Below are 19,674 nucleotides of genomic sequence, written 5' to 3' on the forward strand. Positions count from 1 at the left end.
AGGTTGCCCAAGCCGCAACGTTATGCGGCAGGAACCCGCTTTCTTTAGAATTCAAAAGCAATTGTCAAATGTTGATTTTGAGAGGAGCTAAGTGAACTGCAAAGCCAGACCCCTAAAATAAAGTATACAGATCACTTACTTTGGTGTACCTCTGGCGAACCACGTTTGTTGCCTTTTACCCAATGCAACTCAAGTCTTTGCTGGTAGAACAACAACACACACAGATTTCTGCTGTACATTCTGTGATGTATGTATGATGTCTTGGGGGTGGTCTTGAGCTAAAGGGGAGGCAATTTCAAATGTCTATATAAGAGTTTGCACACCAATGTTCTGGGTCCCCTCGTCCCTCCTGTGTATAGCTGTCAATGTTTCCCCTTTTTTAAGGGAAATTCCCTTATTCCGAATAGGATTCCTCGCAAGAAAAGGGAAAAGTTGACAGCTATGCTCCTGTGTGTGAGGGGAGCACCCTGTTGCAACAGCTTTAATAAATATCAGGCTTACCAGCTGCTTTGCTTCTCAATATTCTCTGGTTGGCCTCTGTTATTTTCTCCTACTGATAGAGAACCTACATAAGGACTCTATATGGGCTCTTTGGTAACCCATAAGGAAAAAGGATATTTTTCCCCCTTATAACACTACTAACCTTTTCCCAGCAAGAGTTCTTCTGCCTGCCAATTTTGCAGGCAGATGCTGCCACACCTGGGGAAGGGTTCCCCCCGGCCAATTTTAAAACCGGTCTAACTAGGTTTTGACACCCTGCAAAGGTTTGGCCTTGTTGTTGTTTTCAAAGTTCACACAGCGCAAAGCCATGGGCCCTTCACATATGCATCTCCACCCCACATTTCCTTGCAAAAGCGACCAGACGGCAGCTTGCAAAATACAGGCCCAGAACAGGGACTCATGCAGAGGCACAACTCATGCAGGGACTCATGCAGAGGCCTAGGACCCTCGTACCTACGGGACCGCCTCTCCTGGTATGTCCCACAGAGGAGCTTACAGTCTTCAAATAAAAACATCTTGAAGGTCCAGGCCACAGAGAGGCTAGGCTGGCCTCAACTAGAGCCAGGGCTTTTTCGGTTGTGGCCCCGATCTGGTGGAACGCTCTGTCACAAGAGACTAGGGCCCTGCAGGATTTGACATCTTTCCGCAGGGCCTGCAAGACGGAGCTGTTCTGCCAGGCCTTTGGTTTGGACTCAGTCTGACTCCCTCTCCCCTTTCATAAGAACTTGCATGAAAGTGGCCTCCCAATTTTTCTCACAGGCCCATATAAGTTCAGCACAAACAGTTGGGCCTGGTGAGCATTTAAGGTCCCCAACCCTAATCCGCAGGTTGCCATTCGATTGGATTTTATTCTGATCCTGATCTGATTTGAGGATGTATTTTACTTGATTGTCTGATTTTATGTTAATGTATTATAGATTTGATGTTAGCCACTCTGAGCACGGCTTTGGCTGGGGAGGGTGGGATATAAATAAAATTTATTATTATTATTATTATTACAGAGAGGCTCCTCTGAGAGTGGGGTAGTAGGAATTGTACAGCTTGTCCGTTTTATCTCGGATGTGTGTGTCCTCTTACACCTCAAAGCAGCTGCTGTTGTCTCTCTTGGAGGCGAAAAACAATCGCCGTTGACGTCCCTGAAGCTCGTGCCTTTGGTCAATTTGGGAATTGCATTTGTTATGTACTGAAGTTCTCACCCTGGGCCAGCAGGGGGATACTGTATATAGTTTTCACTCAGGTCCACATATTCAAATAAGGGATCGAAGTGATGTTCAGTGATTGGATAGTTACAGAAAATGGTTACTGTTGCGTTCTAGTGGAACTCTATAAAAGCAGGCTGGCTGAACCCTTCAGTTCAGTTCTGTTCTGGGCCTGTGAATAAACAAGAGCTGTTTGAAGAATCGCTGTGTCATCTGATACGTTCACCCACAACTTAACAGTATTCTTTTGCAGGAAATCCCGAGCCGAAGCCCCCAGCATCACAGAAGGCGGCAGCCTCCCAGGTGTCGGCAGGATTTCCCGACGGAAGAGTCGGCGGCGGATGACCTGTCCGAACCCTCGGGAGATCAACCAGGCCTTGGCTTCCATCACCTTGGGGGATCTGAACCGATCCTGCACCCTGGATGAGCTGATCGAAAAATGCCTTCGCTCCTTTGGTAAACTGGAGAGAGGCAAAGGCAGGGGCGATTGAGGGATTGGGGCCTTTCTAGGCGTTTGGTGGGCCTGCTGTGACTTTTTCTGGAGTCGCCTGATGCGAAGGAACCTGTTAGTGTTCCAGCCACCAAGAGGGAAAAGGCTTTGGGCTTAATTCCCAGTCTGACCACCAAAGGAATATCTGGGCAACCTCTCTCTCCCCCCCCCCCCCCCGCCTCTAAGCCAGTTTCCTTGGTTCCTTTAACCAGAATATTCCCTCTGTCAGAGTCGAGTAAATTTCAAAAATATTGCTGTTAAGCAAGCAAGGAAATAAGAGGGTACCGGTACTTTAATGTTGTTTAATTGACTGTACTGCACTTTCAGTAACAACCTAACGCACAACACATTTGTGATAGTTTTGCATGAACCCCAACAGCCAAAGACTCCAGGGTGCCGGTGTTTACCCAGGGTTTGGGTTCCTTGCAAATATACTGTGATATTTGTAGCATACATGATTTTATTTACACACACACACACACACACACACACACACACACACACACATATGCAACCTGATCATAGGATGGAGGGGCTTGCGGCATTAACACTCCTACAGGACTTGCCTCCCCGTCAAAAGTTTTGGGTCCAAGACTGTTAGCGGAGAAATCTGAGGGCTCCCTTGGACAAAAAACAAGGGCACCAGCCAGGAATACCAGAGCAAAACGGCAGCCAGTAGGCTTGGACTTGATTGAAGACTGTCCGCAGGACTCCCACCTGCCACCAGGCGGAACAAGATGGAAGCCCAGAACAAAAGAGAACCCAATTTTTTATTAGCTGCTGATCCCCATGTTACACCCGCCCCCCCCCCAACTACATCACGGTTACATCATGAAAGGGGAGGTCTGGTGGCTGTAATCTGAGCATCCTGGACCCTGCCCCATGGTTCTCCTTGCCCTCCACCAAACACCCATCAAGTGTAACAGAAAAGATATTTACATTTCCCTGTTTCCCAGCCAAGTTAATTACACCCTTTTGTCTTCATCTGGGTTTGTTATTTCTGGAATGGCTACCTGTCTGGCACTCAGGTATCAGGATGCCAGGGATTATCACTCAGGCAGAGAGGCTGCTGAGCAGCTGAGCTCACAGGTCTATATGAATTTCTGAAGTTTTCCCAGTGAGCCAGTACATAGGTACATTTATCAGTGAATTCTTAAATTTGGTATCGTGCAGCAAAGGCCCTTTGAATAGGCAGGAAGAAACTGTGATGAAGTGTTTTGTGGGGACAAAAGTCACAAAAGTGATTGTGCTGATTTTTGGTAGTGGGCTGCATGTGCATGATATCTGCTGGAGGGGCAACCCCCCCCAACCTATACATAAATTCCTGCAACAAGACATGCTTCTGTTTCTCCAGCACCAGCCAAAACTCACTTTCACACAGCTCCCCCCCCCCTCCCACCTGTTTGGCCTTCCTCTAGAGTCTAGGATGGTGTGGCATCTAGCCAGTTGAGGTGGGGAAAAGCCTATCCACCTGTCTCTACGACAACAGGCCAGCCTCTTTGGACATGTAAATGGCAGTACTTAGCTGGCCAGCAAAGGCCATTATCTTGCAAAGGAATTAATAGGACTGGTTCAGTGGGTTTCTTGTTATAGATGCTAGCCTTGTAGTCATAGGGTCACAGGTTTGGATAATACCCACAGGAGAATGAATGAATGAATTTTATTATTACAGTCACAGACCAGTTCCGGCTCACTTACAATATCAGGAAAACCATAAAACACAACGGGAATACATGGAATTGCAATTGGGTATAACACGAGACAATTCAGATACATCGGCCGTTAAAAATATAGATTAAATCTTGATCACTAAAATATAACCTAAAACCTTAATCATTTTGGTAGTACAGCTTGTTACCTACGTTTTATGGCAGACGCACAGAATTTGGCCACCCTTAGCATGATCTCTAGATCCTTTTCCAGGAGTTTTAGACGTTGAAGTTCGGACCCATTCGGAGATTTTTGTATAACAGGAGTACAGTGGTGCCCCGCAAGACGAATGCCTCGCAAGAAGAAAAACTCGCTAGACGAAAGAGTTTTCCGTTTTTTGAGTCGTTCCGCAAGACGAATTTCCCTATGGGCTTGCTTCGCAAGACGAAACGTCTTGCGAGTTTTTTTTTCTTTTTCTTAAAGCCACTAAGCCGTTAATAGCCGCTAAGCCGCTAAGCCGCTAATAGCCGTGCGTCACAAGACAAAAAACCCGCTAGACGAAGAGACTCGCGGAACGGATTAATTTTGTCTTGCGAGGCACCACTTTATTATCCAGGCAGACCACTCAGTGGGGTGAGGTCATTGTATTTTGGGGCGATATCAACCATCCTCCAGATTGACAAACCCCCTTCAATTCCAGTCCTTTTCTTCTCCCCTCCTGCCCTCAAACACGTCAGCCTCACCCTTTCCTCTCCCCTTCTAGATTTGGATGGAAACCTCTGCACCAGCGACTTCATGATGAACATGACACTGACGGCTCACAGCTGGGTGGTATCGTCTGCAGAGTTGGCCCGCCTCCTCCTCGCTTCATATCCTTTCGGAGGTAGCGCTGAGCTGCTTCGGCCACAATGCGGAAAACGTGCCCTTGTCCGTGCTTCCAGGTCCTCCTCATGCTCAAAGGAAAGGGAACATCTCTTGCAATGAGGGAGAAGGTTTCAGGAGTGGGACACTCTAGACTGCTCTCTGTATCCCCCTGCTTCCTGCTAGCCTCTGCCAGAGTCAACAACCTCTGGCAAGAACAAAGGCAGTGCATTTACTTCTTAACCCATGATAGTTCCCTACAAAAACCTCTGATTTACATTGAAGAGATAGCCAATAATAATAATAATAATAATAATAATAATAATAATTATTATTATTATTTATACCCCATCCATCTAGCTGGGTTTCCCCAGCCACTCTGGGCGGCTCCCAACAAAATATTAATATTACTGCTACTACTACTACTACTGTGGGTTAAACCACAGGGCCTAGGGCTTGCCGATCAGAAGGTCAGTGGTTCGAATCCCCACGACAGGGTGAGCTCCCGTTGCTCGGTCCCTGCTCCTGCCAATCTAGCAGTTCAAAAGCACGCAGTGCAAGTAGATAAATAGGTACCACTCCGGCGGGAAGGTAAACGGCGTTTCCGTGCGCTGCTCTGGTTCGACAGAAGTGGCTTAGTCATGCTGGTCACATGACCCGGAAGTTGTACGCCGGCTACCACCACCACCACTACTACTACTACTACTACTACTAATAATAATAATAATAATAAAGGGCTGCCTTCAGATGTCTTCTAAAAGTCAGATAGTTGTTTATTTCTTTGACGTCTGACAGGAGGGCGTTCAACAGGACGGGCGCCACCACCAAGAAGGCTCTCTGCCTGGTTCCCTGTAACCTCATTTCTTGCAGGGAGGGAAACGCCAGAAGGCCCTTGGAGCTGGACCTCTGTGTCCGGGCAGAACGATGGGGAAGGAGACGCTCCTTCAGATATACTGGGCCAAGGCCGTTTAGGGCTTTCAAGGTCAGCACCAACACTTTGAATTGTGCTTGGAAACGTGCTGGGAGCCAATGTAGGTCTTTCAGGACCGGTGTTGTATGGTCTCGGCGGCCGCTCCCAGTCATCAGTCTAGCTGCCGCATTCTGGATTAGTTTACTAGTCCAACTGTGCTGCAATCCAGAACTGGGGTTTAATGCTGTTCTAAGAAGCCTTGCTTCCCCCTCCCCCCCAGTTTTTATTTCCATTCAGGCGATGAATGTTAAGAGTTCCTTAGGCTGCATGCACACATTAAAACAAATTTGAAGAACATCCCCAGCAGAATCATGGGAACTGTCCTTTGTTAAAGGGTGCTGGGAAGTATAGCTCTGTGAGGGGCAAACTACAATTCCCAGGATTCTTGAGGAAGAGGGAAACAATAAAATAATAATAAAATTTTATTTATATCCTGCCCTCCCCAGCCGAAGCCAGGCTCAGAGCGGCTAACAACAGTAAAATAATACAACATTCTAAAATCATTTCATTATAAAATTAATTCAAATCAGATTAATGGCAACCTTTGGGCTAGAGTTCTGTGAGAATTACCAAAGGAGGGGGTCAGACTGTGCCTTGGCCAAAGGCCTGGTGGAACAGCTCCGTCTTGCAGGCCCTGCGGAAAGATGTCAAGTCCCACAGGGCCCTGGTCTCTTGTGACAGAGCGTTCCACCAGATCGGGGCCACGGCCGAAAAAGCCCTGGCTCTAGTTGAGGCCAGCCTAACCTCTCTGTGGCCTGGGACCTCCAAGATGTTTTTGTTTGAAGACCGTAAGGTCCTCCTTGGGACATACCAGGAGAGGTGGTCCCGTAGGTACGAGGGTCCTAGGCCGTATATTTAAATGTGCTTTAAATGTACGGTGCATGCACTTCATAAATCTAGGCACCCATTAATGGCTCAAAACACGGTGGAGTCATTGCCCCTGTTGAATTTCAAGTCACTTTTTAATGTTGCTGTTCACACCAGAGAGGGGTTTGGGGACTCTTCAATAGCTCATCATTCCAACATCTGGGCATGTGCCATGGCTGCCCGACATGTACACACCTCAGTTTAACTACAGCTTCTGTTTTCTAATCAGATGGAAGCTGATGTAAGGGGAAATAACCCAAACAGGAGTATTTCTCCAGAAGCTAAAGGATATACATATAGCTTGGTATGAATTATGTCATGTGTACATTGCTTCATGCATCAGCGGTGGGAACACACAGGAGCCAGAGTAATTTATCCATAGCCTTCGTCCAGGCATGGCCAAACTTTGCCCTCCAGATGTTTTGGGACTACAACTCCCATCATCCCTAGCTAACAGGACCAGTGGTCAGGGATGATGGGAATTGTAGTCCCAAAACATCTGGAGGGCCAAATTTGGCCATGCCTGCCTTAGCCTCTTGCAGAACCCCCAAGAAGTTCTGGGACTGCAGGAGAGAATTTTTACTCTTTGCTTTCCACCTCTGCCAGCTTAAGTGGTTCGTCCCTTGAGGGTCGCCCAAAACTGGACTGGCTTTGGTTAGCAACTCTGGAAGAAGGTAGTAGATTCTATCTCAGGCTAGAGCAGGGTTTCTCAAACTTTCTGTCTCCAGCTTCTGTTGGACTACAACTCCCATCATCCCTAGCTAGCAGCACTAACGGTCAGGGATGAAGGAAACTGTCGTCCCAAAACAGCTGGAAATCCTGGGCTTAGAGGCAGGAAGAAATAATAATAATAATAATAATAATAATAATAATAATAATAATAATAATAATTTATGTACTCTGCCCATCTTGCTGGGTTTCCCCTGAACAGGGCTGCCTTCAGATGTCTTCTGAATGTCAGGTAGTTGTTTATCTCTTTGACATCTGGTGGGAGGGCGTTCCACAGGGCGGGCACCACCACCGAGAAGGCCCTCTGCCTGGTTTCCTGTAGCTTTGCTTCTCGCAATGAGGGAACCGCCAGAAGGCCCTTGGTGCTGGACCTCAACGTCCGGGCAGAACGATGGGGATGGAGACGCTCCTTCAGGTATACAGGTCCGAGGCCGTTTAGGGCTTTAAAAGTCAACACCAACACTTTGAATTGTGCTCGGAAACACCCGGCGCCATTGCCCACCAATCTGAGAGGGGTGAAACCTTAACTCAGTTTGCCACCTACCAAGAAGCATCTCAGAAGAAACAGCCAGAGCGCCAGCTGAGGATCTGCCACTTCATCCGGTATAAATTCCCACCCCGTTCCTCCCCTTCGCCCCCAGATCCTGCCTGGGTACCCGTCTCCCTGAGTCTCTTGTAGCTCCAGACTGAAGCTCTCCCCTCTGGCTTCAGGTACTGGCTCCTCAACTACCCCGAGGCCTTTCACCTGGACCCACACCTGGAGGAGGCTATCGCGGAGATCTTGGAGGTGGTGAGGAAAGAGGGCCAGGGGGAACACAGTCACCTGCTGAACACCTCTGGCACGTGAGTTGAAGAGATTCTCAAAGCCATGAAAGTGCCTCTCCCTATATTCCCCTATGGACGCGGGTGGCGCTGTGGGTTAAACCACAGAGCCTAGGACTTGCCAATCAGAAGGTCGGCAGTTCAAATCCCGCGACGGGGTGAGCTCCTGTTGCTCGGTCCCTGCTCCTGCCAACCTAGCAGTTCGAAAGCACGTCAAAGTGCAAGTAGATAAATAGATACCACTCTGACGGGAAGGTAAACGGCGTTTCCGTGCGCTGCTCTGGTTTGCCAGAAGTGGCTTAGTCCTGCTGGCAACATGACCTGGAAGCTGTACGCCGGCTCCCTCAGCCAATAAAGCGAAATGAGCGCCACAACCCCAGAGTTGTCTGTGTAAGGACAAAATAAGTAATTATAATTTAACAGTTTTATTTTGTTAAAGCAACTAGAAAAAAATATTATGATGGGAAGATCTCACACAGGTGAAGGGGAGCAGTGGGAAGGAGGGGAGGGTTAGGTTGAATTTGGGAAATAAAATAATATATGGGACAGCAAAGGATATAATAGATTCTTATAGAATAGTAATATATTGTAACCAGAATAGAAGTTCAAAAGGGGAAGTAAATGTATTTTTAGTATTTTCATTATTGTAATAGTTATTATTTCTTATCGGTAGAAGGCAGTTAATTTAGGCTTCTTCATTTTGCTGTCTGTATAATTTTCTTAAGTCAATAATAAAAGACAGAAAGTGCATCTCCCATCCCGCCCGCCCCCCATTTTTAATTTTTTTTTTTTAAGACTCTCCTTCCATCCCAGAACAGCAAATGGACTCCAAATGGAGTCTATTTTCCCAGTCTCCCACTCTCTCCTGTCTTCCACATCTCCACATGCTCCTCAGACCAACCTGCGTTTCCAGTCAAGGGAAGCATGGAAGCGGGTGGCGCTGTGGTTCAAACCACCGAGCCTCTTGGGCTTGCCAGTCGCAAGGTCGGCGGTTTGAATCCGTGTGACGGGGTGAGCTCCCGTCGTTCTGTCCCAGCTCCTGCAAACCTGGCAGTTCGAAAGCACACCGGGCAAGTAGATAAATAGGTACCACTGCAGCGGGAAGGTAAACGGCGTTTCCGTGCGCTCTGGTTTCCGTCATTGTGTTCCATTGTGCCAGAAATGGTTTAGTCATGACCCGGAAAAGCTACCTGTGGACAAACGCCGGCTCCTTCAGCCTGAAAGTGGAAATAAGTTCTGCACCCCATAATCAAATTCGACTAGATTTAACTGTCCAGGGGTCCTTTACCTTTACCTTTACTGCCTCTAAGCATGCGAAGTATTCAGCATCTAACTTGGCGTTCTGGCCTTGCTTCCTTCTCCAGGATGACCCGGACGTGGACCCGATCCTTCAGCTGCCAAAGCAGCCCCGGCTGCGGCAAGAAGAGGAAAGTGTCCCTGCTTTTTGATCACCTCGATGCAGGAGAGTTGGCCAACCACCTCAGTTACCTGGAGTTCAAGGCATTCTGCCGTCTCTCGGTAGGGATCAGCCAACACTCAGGTTCTGCTATGGTGGAAGATTAGAAATTCAGGCAGTCAGTCAGTTTTACTGCATATAGCCAAAGGCTGCCGCAAAGTACACAGAATCATTCAACAATTAAAAGAAAGTATATTGGATTAATAGGGATGCGGGTGGCGCTGTGGATTAAACCACAGAGCCTAGGACTTGCCGATCAGAAGTTTGGCGGTTCGAATCCCCGCAACGTCAGTTCGAAAGCACGTCAAAGTGCAAGTAGATTAATAGGTACCGCTCTGGCGGGAAGGTAAACGGCGTTTCCGTGTGCTGCTCTGGTTCGCCAGAAGTGGCTTAGTCATGCTGGCCACATGACCCGGAAGCTGTACGCCACCTCCCTCGGCCAATAAAGCGAGATGAGCGCCGCAACCCCAGAGTCGGTCACAACTGGACCTAGTGGCCAGGGGTCCCTTTAACTTTACCTTATACTGGATTAATACAAAAAACTTTTATATTTATATTTATATAAAACATTTATATTATCAAGACATTACCTTCTCTAAACAGAACCATAAAAGTACCTTAATATACAAGTTAAGACATGAAACAATAAAATTTATAAGCTAAAATTATCACATGACCACTGATATATTAAAAAATGTTAATTAATACAATGTGCAATTATATTCAGAGTTTGATGATAAAGATAGAATATAGCTTGATGTAGATAGGGTCAAATAAATTCATCTCCTTCACAGTTGGTGGCTAAGTGGCTATATAATTTGCTCTAATGTTCCTAGCGGCAGTTGCAAAGAGTGCTACACGCCAAGTCTTATCTGTGTCTGCGAGGAGATATAAAATCATGTCAGAGGGGTTCTGGCCAGGGGACCTTGTCATTATAGGTGCTAAAAATCTGGTTTAGAGTTCAACAGATGGACAACACTAGGCTACCAAAAAAATGCCTGATTGAGCTCTCGAATGGATTACCTCTTAAAAACTGAGTACATCACACTGCCCAATTGATGGGCAAATATGACCTCTCAGTGACCGAGATCAAAGATCTTCCCTTATATTCCCAGATTAGAAATTGTTGCAGAGATGGGTCGTGTCAAGGGCTGGACTGAGGATGAATAGTGCCCTCCCCCCTTCTCCTGAACCTTTCCGAGAACAGAAGGGACAGTATAGACTTAGAACAGCGGTTTGCAGAAGGTCATAGTTAGGAGGCTGCAGAGGGGAGAGGCTGGGAAATACTGGGAGAGGAAGAAGAAGAAACACCAGGGGAGAGACAGCTGACGGATTCGGTGTCTTTGGAAAGCATTCCTGACCCCCCTCCCAGGACCAGGTGGGCATTGAGAGTAGGAGAACAGAAGGCTCAGAGGCAGAAAGCTCAGATCAGCCAGTGCAAGGGTGATGTACAATAGGAGAGACGGAGGGGGTTGGACTTTAATTGGAGCGACGTCATCATTTTAGGGAGGCTGCCTTCCTTTGTGATCTATGGAATAAATTATCTGGTAAGAACTCCTTTTGTTTTTCTGTTTACTGGCTGCCACTGGGGGAGGGATCAGATTCGCTGTAGCATGACAGGCAGCTGCATAGACCTTTAAAAAGAGCCTTCGCCTTCCCCAAGCAGCTGCCCTCCAGATATTGTGGACTCCCGTCGCCCCCAACCCTGGAACCAGTAGGGTAGTAGCAGTTGCAGAAGTGCAGGGTCCCCCTTCAAAATAGTCACACAGCCACACCTCCTCCTAAGATGAAACACTAATTTCACTTCTCGCAGGGAGGGAACCGCCAGAAGGCCCTCGAGGCAATTAGGGATGCATTACATCGTTCTACCCGGACACTGAGGTCCAGCTCCGAGGGTCTTCTGGCGGTTCCCTTGCTGCGAGAAGCCAAGTTACAGGGAACCAGGCAGAGGGCCTTCTTGGTGGTGGCGCCCTCCCTGTGGAACGTCCTCCCACCAGATGTCAAAGAGAAAAATAACTACCAAACTTTTAGAAGACATCTGTAGGCAGCCCTGTTTAGGGAAGCTTTTAATGTTTAATAGGTTATTGTATTTTAGTGTTCTGTTGGAATCTGCCCAGAGTGACTGGGGAAACCCAGCCAGATGGGCGGGGTATAAATAATAAATTATTATTATTATTATTATTACAATGATCAGTGCAGATCACCATGTCTTAAGTGCCCTTAAGAAACTACAGCTCCCAGAATCCTTTGGCAGCAGCCATGACTCTTTAAAGTGGCATCACAGTGCTTTAAATGCAACATGTGAATGTGGCTGTACAGCTGTCTTAATACAGTCATACCTCAGGTTACAGACGCTTCAGACTGCGTTTCTTCAGGTTGCAGACCATCAAGACCCGGAAGCACCGGAACGGGTTACTTCTGGATTTCAGTGGTCACGCATGCGCAGAAGCACTAAATTGTATTTTGCGCATGCACAGAAGCGCTGAAATGCAACCTGCACGTGCGCAGATGCAGGTTGCGAACATGCATCCTGCACGGATCACGTTCGCAACCCGAGCGTCCACTGTATTGGCAACTGCAAGCAGCCAGGGCTGTTAAAACAGAAATTAAAATGCTGGTGGATGTTTTTAGTGAAGTTCCCTTCCTCCACCCACCCCTGTACATCCTTGCTTGGTCACCTTTCTGTTAGTGGCTTTTGGGGCATTTCGGCAACAGAGATTCCACACCAAATTGCACATCTCCGATTGCAGCGAAGTTAAACCTCGTGAAATGGCCATCCCTGTCACTGCCCTCTGTTCCAGGCTTGTCTGCAAAGGCATTGAACTCCTGATGGGCTCATGCAGACAGACACGTAGAGATCTCCAGCAAGAGATTGTGCGAGATTCTCTATCAGACCAGAAGTTGGGCTTGCCTTACTCTAATCTTTCTACCTCTTTGGGTGCTTGGGGTTGAATTCCGCCACAGGTCTGGGGGAAGATAAAATAATGACATATTTATTTGTTCCATTTCTGCCCCCATCCCTCCTCCCAAATGGAACCCAGGGTGGCAGACGTATCCCGAGCATGAAAAAAACACACCCACATTTTAAAAAGCATTCTAAAACATTTTCTTAAACAGTTATTTTAAGGTTGCAGTTGCAGAACCAGGTGGTCTCCTGGTGCATTTAGAATTTCAGTTCTACCCTGCAAAGGAGGCAGGGACTTCTTCCATGGCACCAGGTGACTTTTCTTGATGGCTATGGTCAACCTCAGCTGTTAGGGCAGCAAGTCCTACTTGTGTAAAAGATCTACACTGGCTTCCAGCATGTTTCCGAACATGATTTTAAAGTGTTGGTGTTGATCTTTAAAGCCCTAAGCGGCCTTGGCCCTGTATACCTGGAGGAGCATCTCCACCCCAATTGTTCAGCCCGGACACTGAGGTCCAGCTCCAAGGGCCTTCTGGGGGTTCCCTCCCACAAGAAGTGAGGTTACAGGGAACCAGGCAGAGGGCCTTCTCGGTGGTGGCACCCGCCCTGTGGAACGCCCTCCCATCAGATGTCAAGGAAATAAACAACTACAGTGGTACCTCGGGTTACAGAAGCTTCAGGTTACAGACTCCGCTAACCCAGAAATAGTACCTTGGGTTAAGAACTTTGCTTCAGGATGAGAACAGAAATCGCACGGTGGCGAATTAAGTGCTTAACCCGAGGTACCACTGTATCTGAATTTTAGAAGGTATAAGAAGGCAGGGAGGTTTTTAACGTTTGATGTTTTACTGTGGTTTTATAATTTGTTGAAGCTGCCCAGAGTGGCTGGGGCAATCCAGTACGATGGGCAGCCTAATAATAATAATAATAATAATAATAATAATAATACAGTGGTACCTCGGGTTAAGTACTTAATTCCTTCTGGAGGTCCATTCTTAACCTGAAACTGTTCTTAACCTGAAGCACCACTTTAGCTAATGAGGCCTCCTGCTGCCGCCGCGCCGCCAGAGCACGATTTCTGTTCTCATCCTGAAGCAAAGTTCTTAACCTGAAGCACTATTTCTGGTTTAGAAGAGTCTGTAACCTGAAGCGTATGTAACCCGAGGTACCACTGTAATAATAATAATAATAATAATAATAATAATAATAATAATACCACAAATATAATTTCCCCAGATGATCTCATTGATCTCGCAAATCTCTAAGGAGGGAATTGTGGTCTGTAGATCTGATCCGTTCCCAGAAGTGGGACTTGAGGGTATAGCTCTCAGGTCCCTGCGGTTAGGAAAGCTGCCTGGTCGAGGGTCTCTTACAGAGCAGCACCAACCCAGGTGCGTTAGGAAGAGAAGCTGCATGAGCTAGTAAGCCCCCCTTGAAACCCCTAAGAGGGTCTGCCCTGTGACAGATCGCTAACAACATGCTTCTCAGAAGTCACCTCTTTCCCCCACTTGATTTCGCTTACCGGGGAAAACCAAAGGAAGTACATCATGTATCATTAGCTAAGAGAATTTGCTACCCACAAGATGTAGCGATGGCTCCTTAGACAAATTCGCAGAAGCCTCTGAGACGGTCTATCTCACAGGGTGGTGTCGCCATCCCCTTTGCACCCCTTTTTGCCTAATTCCCCGATGCGCCACTGATGAACAGGGAGCCCTGCATTTAGATGAGAGATGGGGAGAATTCGCCTGAGTTCTCATTCAAAGGCAAACCAAACATAGGAAGAAATTTCTGGCAGTAAGAGCGGTCTGAAGGTGGACAAGATTCCCTCGGGGGGGGGGGGTGGACTCTCCTTCCTTGAACACTGGATGGCCAGCTGCCATGGATACTTTGGGGGGAATATTCTTGCCTTGCAAGAGGTTAGACTAGATGACCCTTGGGAGTACCTTCCTTTTGCAATTCGTGCTTCTCTGAATTTTCTAGTGCAGTCCTCAGTCAAGTAACGCGTACTGCAATGCATAGACTGCATTTAGGGTTAAGCGTCCCTAAAAATGCTCTGAAATAATGAATTATTTTAGGAAAATCATGCTGGAAAAATGCACACATTAGGCGCTATTGCATGCAAACATTTGCACATTAGATCTTCACGCTAAAATGCTGGTGAGTTTTCGGCATTTACAGTATTTTTCACTCTATAAGACGCCCCAGACCACAAGGCGCACCTAGTTTTTGGAGGAGGAAAACAAGAAAAAAAATATTCTGAATCTCAGAAGCCAGAACAGCAAGAGGGATCGCTGCACAGTGAAAGCAGGAATCCCTCTTGCTGTTCTGGCTTCTGGGATAGCTGCGCAGCCTGCATTCGCTCCATAAGACACACACACATCCCCCCTTACTTTTTAGGAGGGGAAAAGTGAGTCTTATAGAGCAAAAAATACAGTAAAAAAAATGTCAAACTGATGTGAAAATGCAGAGAACTGAAGACTGGAAAATCAGGGGACAGAACAGATTTGGCCATTCCTAATTTAGATAGACAATTTTTCTTCTAGTAAGATTTTTTAATTATTATTTTTTAAAAATCTTTCTCCCTGTTATATATTGGGCAGTACTTGGATTTCCAGAATTACGTGCTGCGGGGGTCAGTGCGGGGCAGTCCAGCCCTGGAGCGGGCCATCGCCTTGTGTAACAGCATCTCCCAGTGGGTGCAGGTCATGGTCCTCAACCGACCCACACCCCAGCAGAGGGCGGAAGTATTCACCAAATTCATCCGTGTGACTCTGGTAAGCAAGTTTGCTGCCTGCTTTGCTGGAAGAAGGGGGTGACAGCAGAAAGGGGAACTGAAGGGGTGCAGAGCTCACGTTCTTATCAGAGGAGACCATCCCTACCCATGTACTTGCTGGCTAGAGGAGAGAGTTCCTCTGAGCATGTTCAGAGCACAGCCTCCCTCTGCGATCATCGCACCGAGTGATCCAACATGACTTAGTGGGAGAGTTTTAAAGGTAAAGGGACCCCTGACCATTAGGTCCAGTCGTGACCGACTCTGGGGTTGCGGCGCTCATCTCGCTTTATTGGCTGAGGGAGCCGACGTACAGCTTCCAGGTCATGTGGCCAGCATGACTAGGCTGCTTCTGGCGAACCAGAGCAGCGCACGAAAACGCTGTTTACCTTCCCACTGGAGTGGTACCTATTTATCTACTTGCACTTTGAGGTGCTTTCGAACTGCTAGGTTGGCAGGAGCTGGGACCGAACAACGGGAGCTCACCCCGTCATGGGGATTCAAACCGCCGACCTTCTGATCAGCAAGTCCTAGGTTCTGTAGTTTAACCCACAGCGCCACCCGCGTCCCTGGGAGAGTTTTAAAACCTGACAAATTAAGGTTGGGGGATGAGGAAATGTGCATTTGTATTTTTAAAAGATGGCTCCCATGACATGCTGGCGATTCTTCCTGCCCCTCCTCTCACCCCTCTGTTTTTTCCTCCGCTACTTGCAGAAGTTAAGACAACTGCAGAACTTCAGCACCCTCATGGCCATTGTGGGGGGGCTTTGCCACAGCGCCATTGCCCGCCTCAAGGACACCCACGCGCTTCTGCCTTCTGAGATCACTAAGGTAGGAACTTTGTTGCGGGCGGGGGGGGGGGAGGAAAGAGGGAAAAGTTAATAATAATAATAATAATAATAATAATAATAATAATAATCTATTATTTATAACCCACCCATCTGGCTGGGCTTCGCCAGCCACTCTGGGTGGCTTCCAACAAAATACAGTGGTGCCCCGCAAGACGAATGCCTCGCAAGACGGAAAACTCGCTAGACGAAAGAGTTTTCCGTTTTGGAGGTGCTTCGCAAAACGAATTTCCTATGGGCTTGCTTTGCAAGACGAAAATGTCTTGCGAGTTCCTGCAGGTTTTTTCCCCTTTCCCCCCCTTTTTCTAAGCCGCTAAGCCGCTTATCTGCTTATCCACTAAGCCACTAAATGCCGCTAATAGCGCTAATCCGCTAAGCCGTCAATGGGCTTGCTTTGCAAGACGAAAAAACCGCAAGACAAAGAGACTTGCGGAATGGATTCTTTTCGTCTTGCGAGGCACCACTGTATGAAAATACCGTAATACATCAAACATTAAAAGCTTCCCTAAACAGGGCTGCCTTCAGATGTCTTCTAAAAGTCTCTTTGTCATCTGGGAACAGGAGTGGGGAAGTATTCTAGAGAGGGAGTCATGTGCTGTTTCCTTCCAAGCCTGGAACTGCCTGAAACCCTCGGGTTCGGCAACCGGAATGGCACTTTCAAAATCTACCAGAAGAGGCAGGAGGAAATGAGAGCAGTTGTCTCATCAAGGGCCGGCCCTACCGTTAGGCAGAGCAAAATGTCCACCTCTGGCAGTGCAAGGGAAGAAGAGTGCAGCACTGGCCCAAGGTGTTTTGCTGCCTGAGGCAAAGCAGCGAATGGTGCGTTATCCTCCCTGCCCCAGCCCAGTCATTTTGTCACATGCAGCAGGAAATTCCGAAAACACTTCTTCCCTTCTCTGACAGTGAAATAAAATAACTGCAAACTAATTGTCCAATAGATAATTGAAAAATGTTCACACCAAACTTTTTAAGCGCCCTGAAACCACATGGCTTCTCCAGAAACAGTCCTGGGAACTATAGTTTGTTTAGGGTGCTGAGAGTTGTTGAGTGCTCCCAGGACTCTTTTGGGTGAAGCCACGACAGGTAAAGTGGTATCAAAGCTCTTTAAAGGTATGGCGTGGTTGTGGCCTATTTGCTTTCCTTTCATGCTACCTGAAATCTTCTGCCTGGCATGACTGCCCAATGGTAGGGCTGGCCCCAAGAGAGCATACAGAGGTGTGTGCCATGAGATTTGCACCTGCTAAGATAGCTGGTTGACCTCACACGTGCTGGCAGGCACATTGCCAGTGCTGAAGCAAGATTCACCTGCCGGTCTGGTTCGTTTTTGTACACTGAATGGTGAAGGCACCATTTTGCCATCCGCCTCGGGTGGAAAACATAGCTGTCAACTTACAGATTTGAAAATAAGGGACACACAGCCTTGAAAATAAGAGATCAGCAGCCAAAATAAGGGATTTTGCGAGCACAGGTATGTTCAACTTCTGAGCCCCTCCGAGTCAAAGGCAGAAAGCCCAGCCAGCAGCCAAACGAAGCCTCAAGCGGTGGTTCCCACAGCGCAGCAACCCGGCAAAGGGGATGCAGCAAGGAAAACCACCGTCCCCTCTCCGCTGGGAAGCGCTGAGCAAAGACGAGTCCCCAGGCAACGTGGCCGATTTGATCAGCACAAGGCATGCAAGCTCCACCCCCCAGTCGTTCTCAGACTCTTTATTGGGTGAGCAACGCAGCCAAGCAACACAGCTGGAGCCTCCCTCCTCCCTGGCCAGCAGGGAGGGAGGGAGAGGAGCTGCTTCCTTTGAAACCTGGGAAATTTAAGGGACATTATCAATAAGGGACAGCAGCGGGACACAGCGCTGGGATAAGGGACTTTCCCGCCAAATAAGGGACAGTTGACAGCTATGGGTGGAAAACCCTTTTGGGCTGACCCTGCCCTTACCCTCTGACCACAACATCCTCTTTGACGTTGCTTCCTTCTTGCCACCAGACGCTGTCCGAGATGACGGTGTTGCTCTCCTCGTGTGGCAACTACAGAACGTACCGACGGGTTTATGCTGATTGCGATGGCTTCAAGATTCCCATCGTCGGCGTCCACCTCAAGGACCTGGTGACTTTGCACGAGGCCATGCCCGACCATGTGGATGGCGGGCGGCTCAACTTAAGCAAGCTGCAGAGTTTGTATGAGCCGGCCAGGGAACTTCGGGTTCTGCAACAAGCCAGTCCTCCGTTCGAAGCCAACAAAGATCTGGTGCACCTACTCACGGTAAGACACGGATAACCTAAGTCGTGAGGAGGAGAAAATAGAAACTGTGGGGTTGGGCATATATGTACGTGTGTGCCAGATGTCCAGGGATGCTCGTGAAGCCCCCGCTAGGATGGGACAAAATGCCCCCCGCCGTAGCTAATGCAGCCACCAACTTGAATGGATCCGGGTTGCATCCACCCTATGCATTTAAAGCACTCTTGTGACTCCCACTCTTGTGGGAGCTGTAGTTTAAGGGTGCCGAGAGTTGTTAGGAGACACTGCTAATTCCCCCCACCCTGAGCTATAATACCCAAAGCGGTTCCGCAATCAATCCCTATTTCCTTTTTTAATACATAATATTTTTATTACTTTTTTTTAACATATCATTTCCAACATTCATATAACATAATTTCTTATCTTATACAATGTTTTTGAATTCCGTCAGCTCCTCTGGTGATTTTCCATTTTTATCACTTATTCCACATTTTCTAATTATCCTATTCCTCTTATTTATTTCTCTTCCTAGTCTTTTTTTGCAATATTTCAAATAATCATCCTTACAAAACTTCTTGCAATCCTACTAGCGCCATCTGTTCATTACAATTACTTTCCAAATAGTTCATATATTTATTCCAGTCTTCTGAGAATCTCTGGTCCTGCAGGTTTCGAATCCTTCCTGTTGGTTTATCTAGCCCTGCATAGTCCATCAGTTTCATCCTCCATTCTTCTTTCGTCGGTAGTTATTCTTGTTTCCATTTTTCCAATCAATCCCTATTTCCAGGAAACTCCATGAGGCAGGATAGACAACTCGGCACCCTTAAACTACATCTCCCAATATTCTTTTTTTTGGGGGGTGGGGGTGGGTCCATTAGCTCAATTGGTTAGAGCGTTGTTCTGATAATGCCAAGGTTTGACCCCATTGTGGTAGAATGGGCCACCATGTTGCATCAGTTAGGACAAGAAGGCAGAATGCCATGACGGCAACCGTCGCCTAGCAACCGCAGCCAGAGGCAGGAAGTGGTACGGTTGCCTAGCGACCTGCCTGCCACCGGCACTGTGCCGTGCATGGCCCTCGGAGTACGTTCACGTGTGACTCAGTAACCACAACCTCTGGGTTGCCTAGCAGCCATGACTGTGGGGAAATTGAGCCATGCCGGTTGAAGCTGTGGGGCCTAGTAGCAGGCCTCTCCGTGGCCTAGTAAACAAGCTGCCCTCACGTAGCCTCCTCTGGCTCTGCATGCAATGCGTCGCCTAGCAACCACCAACTTCTGTGCTGCTTAGCAACCGGACCAGGGAGCGGGGGGGGGGGGGGAATTAGTGTCAGTGTCTGTAAAAAAAAGAAAGGGTTCTGACCTCTCTTTGTTGCC

At 47.8% G+C, this 19,674-nt stretch overlaps 1 protein-coding gene and 1 long non-coding RNA gene across 3 annotated transcripts in view; both read left to right on the top strand.

The window, feature by feature from the left end:
• LOC310851820 overlaps positions 1-19,674 on the top strand; it is a 626,966-nt gene that overhangs the window by 125,567 nt on the left and 481,725 nt on the right. The window lies entirely within an intron of this gene.
• Positions 1-19,674, top strand: part of RASGRP4 (RAS guanyl releasing protein 4) — a 40,357-nt gene that overhangs the window by 6,364 nt on the left and 14,319 nt on the right. For both annotated transcript variants that reach the window (XM_083753800.1, XM_083753801.1), the window contains exons 2-9: positions 1,954-2,156; positions 4,604-4,708; positions 7,807-7,870; positions 7,979-8,110; positions 9,454-9,607; positions 15,051-15,224; positions 15,935-16,051; positions 18,050-18,325. In XM_083753800.1, coding sequence (XP_083609926.1) covers positions 1,954-2,156; positions 4,604-4,708; positions 7,807-7,870; positions 7,979-8,110; positions 9,454-9,607; positions 15,051-15,224; positions 15,935-16,051; positions 18,050-18,325 — 1,225 coding nt within the window. The remainder of the gene's footprint in view (positions 1-1,953; positions 2,157-4,603; positions 4,709-7,806; positions 7,871-7,978; positions 8,111-9,453; positions 9,608-15,050; positions 15,225-15,934; positions 16,052-18,049; positions 18,326-19,674) is intronic.

Source organism: Podarcis gaigeae, assembly GCF_964106915.1.
Source record: "Podarcis gaigeae genome assembly, chromosome: 8".
Taxonomy (NCBI): domain Eukaryota; kingdom Metazoa; phylum Chordata; class Lepidosauria; order Squamata; family Lacertidae; genus Podarcis; species Podarcis gaigeae.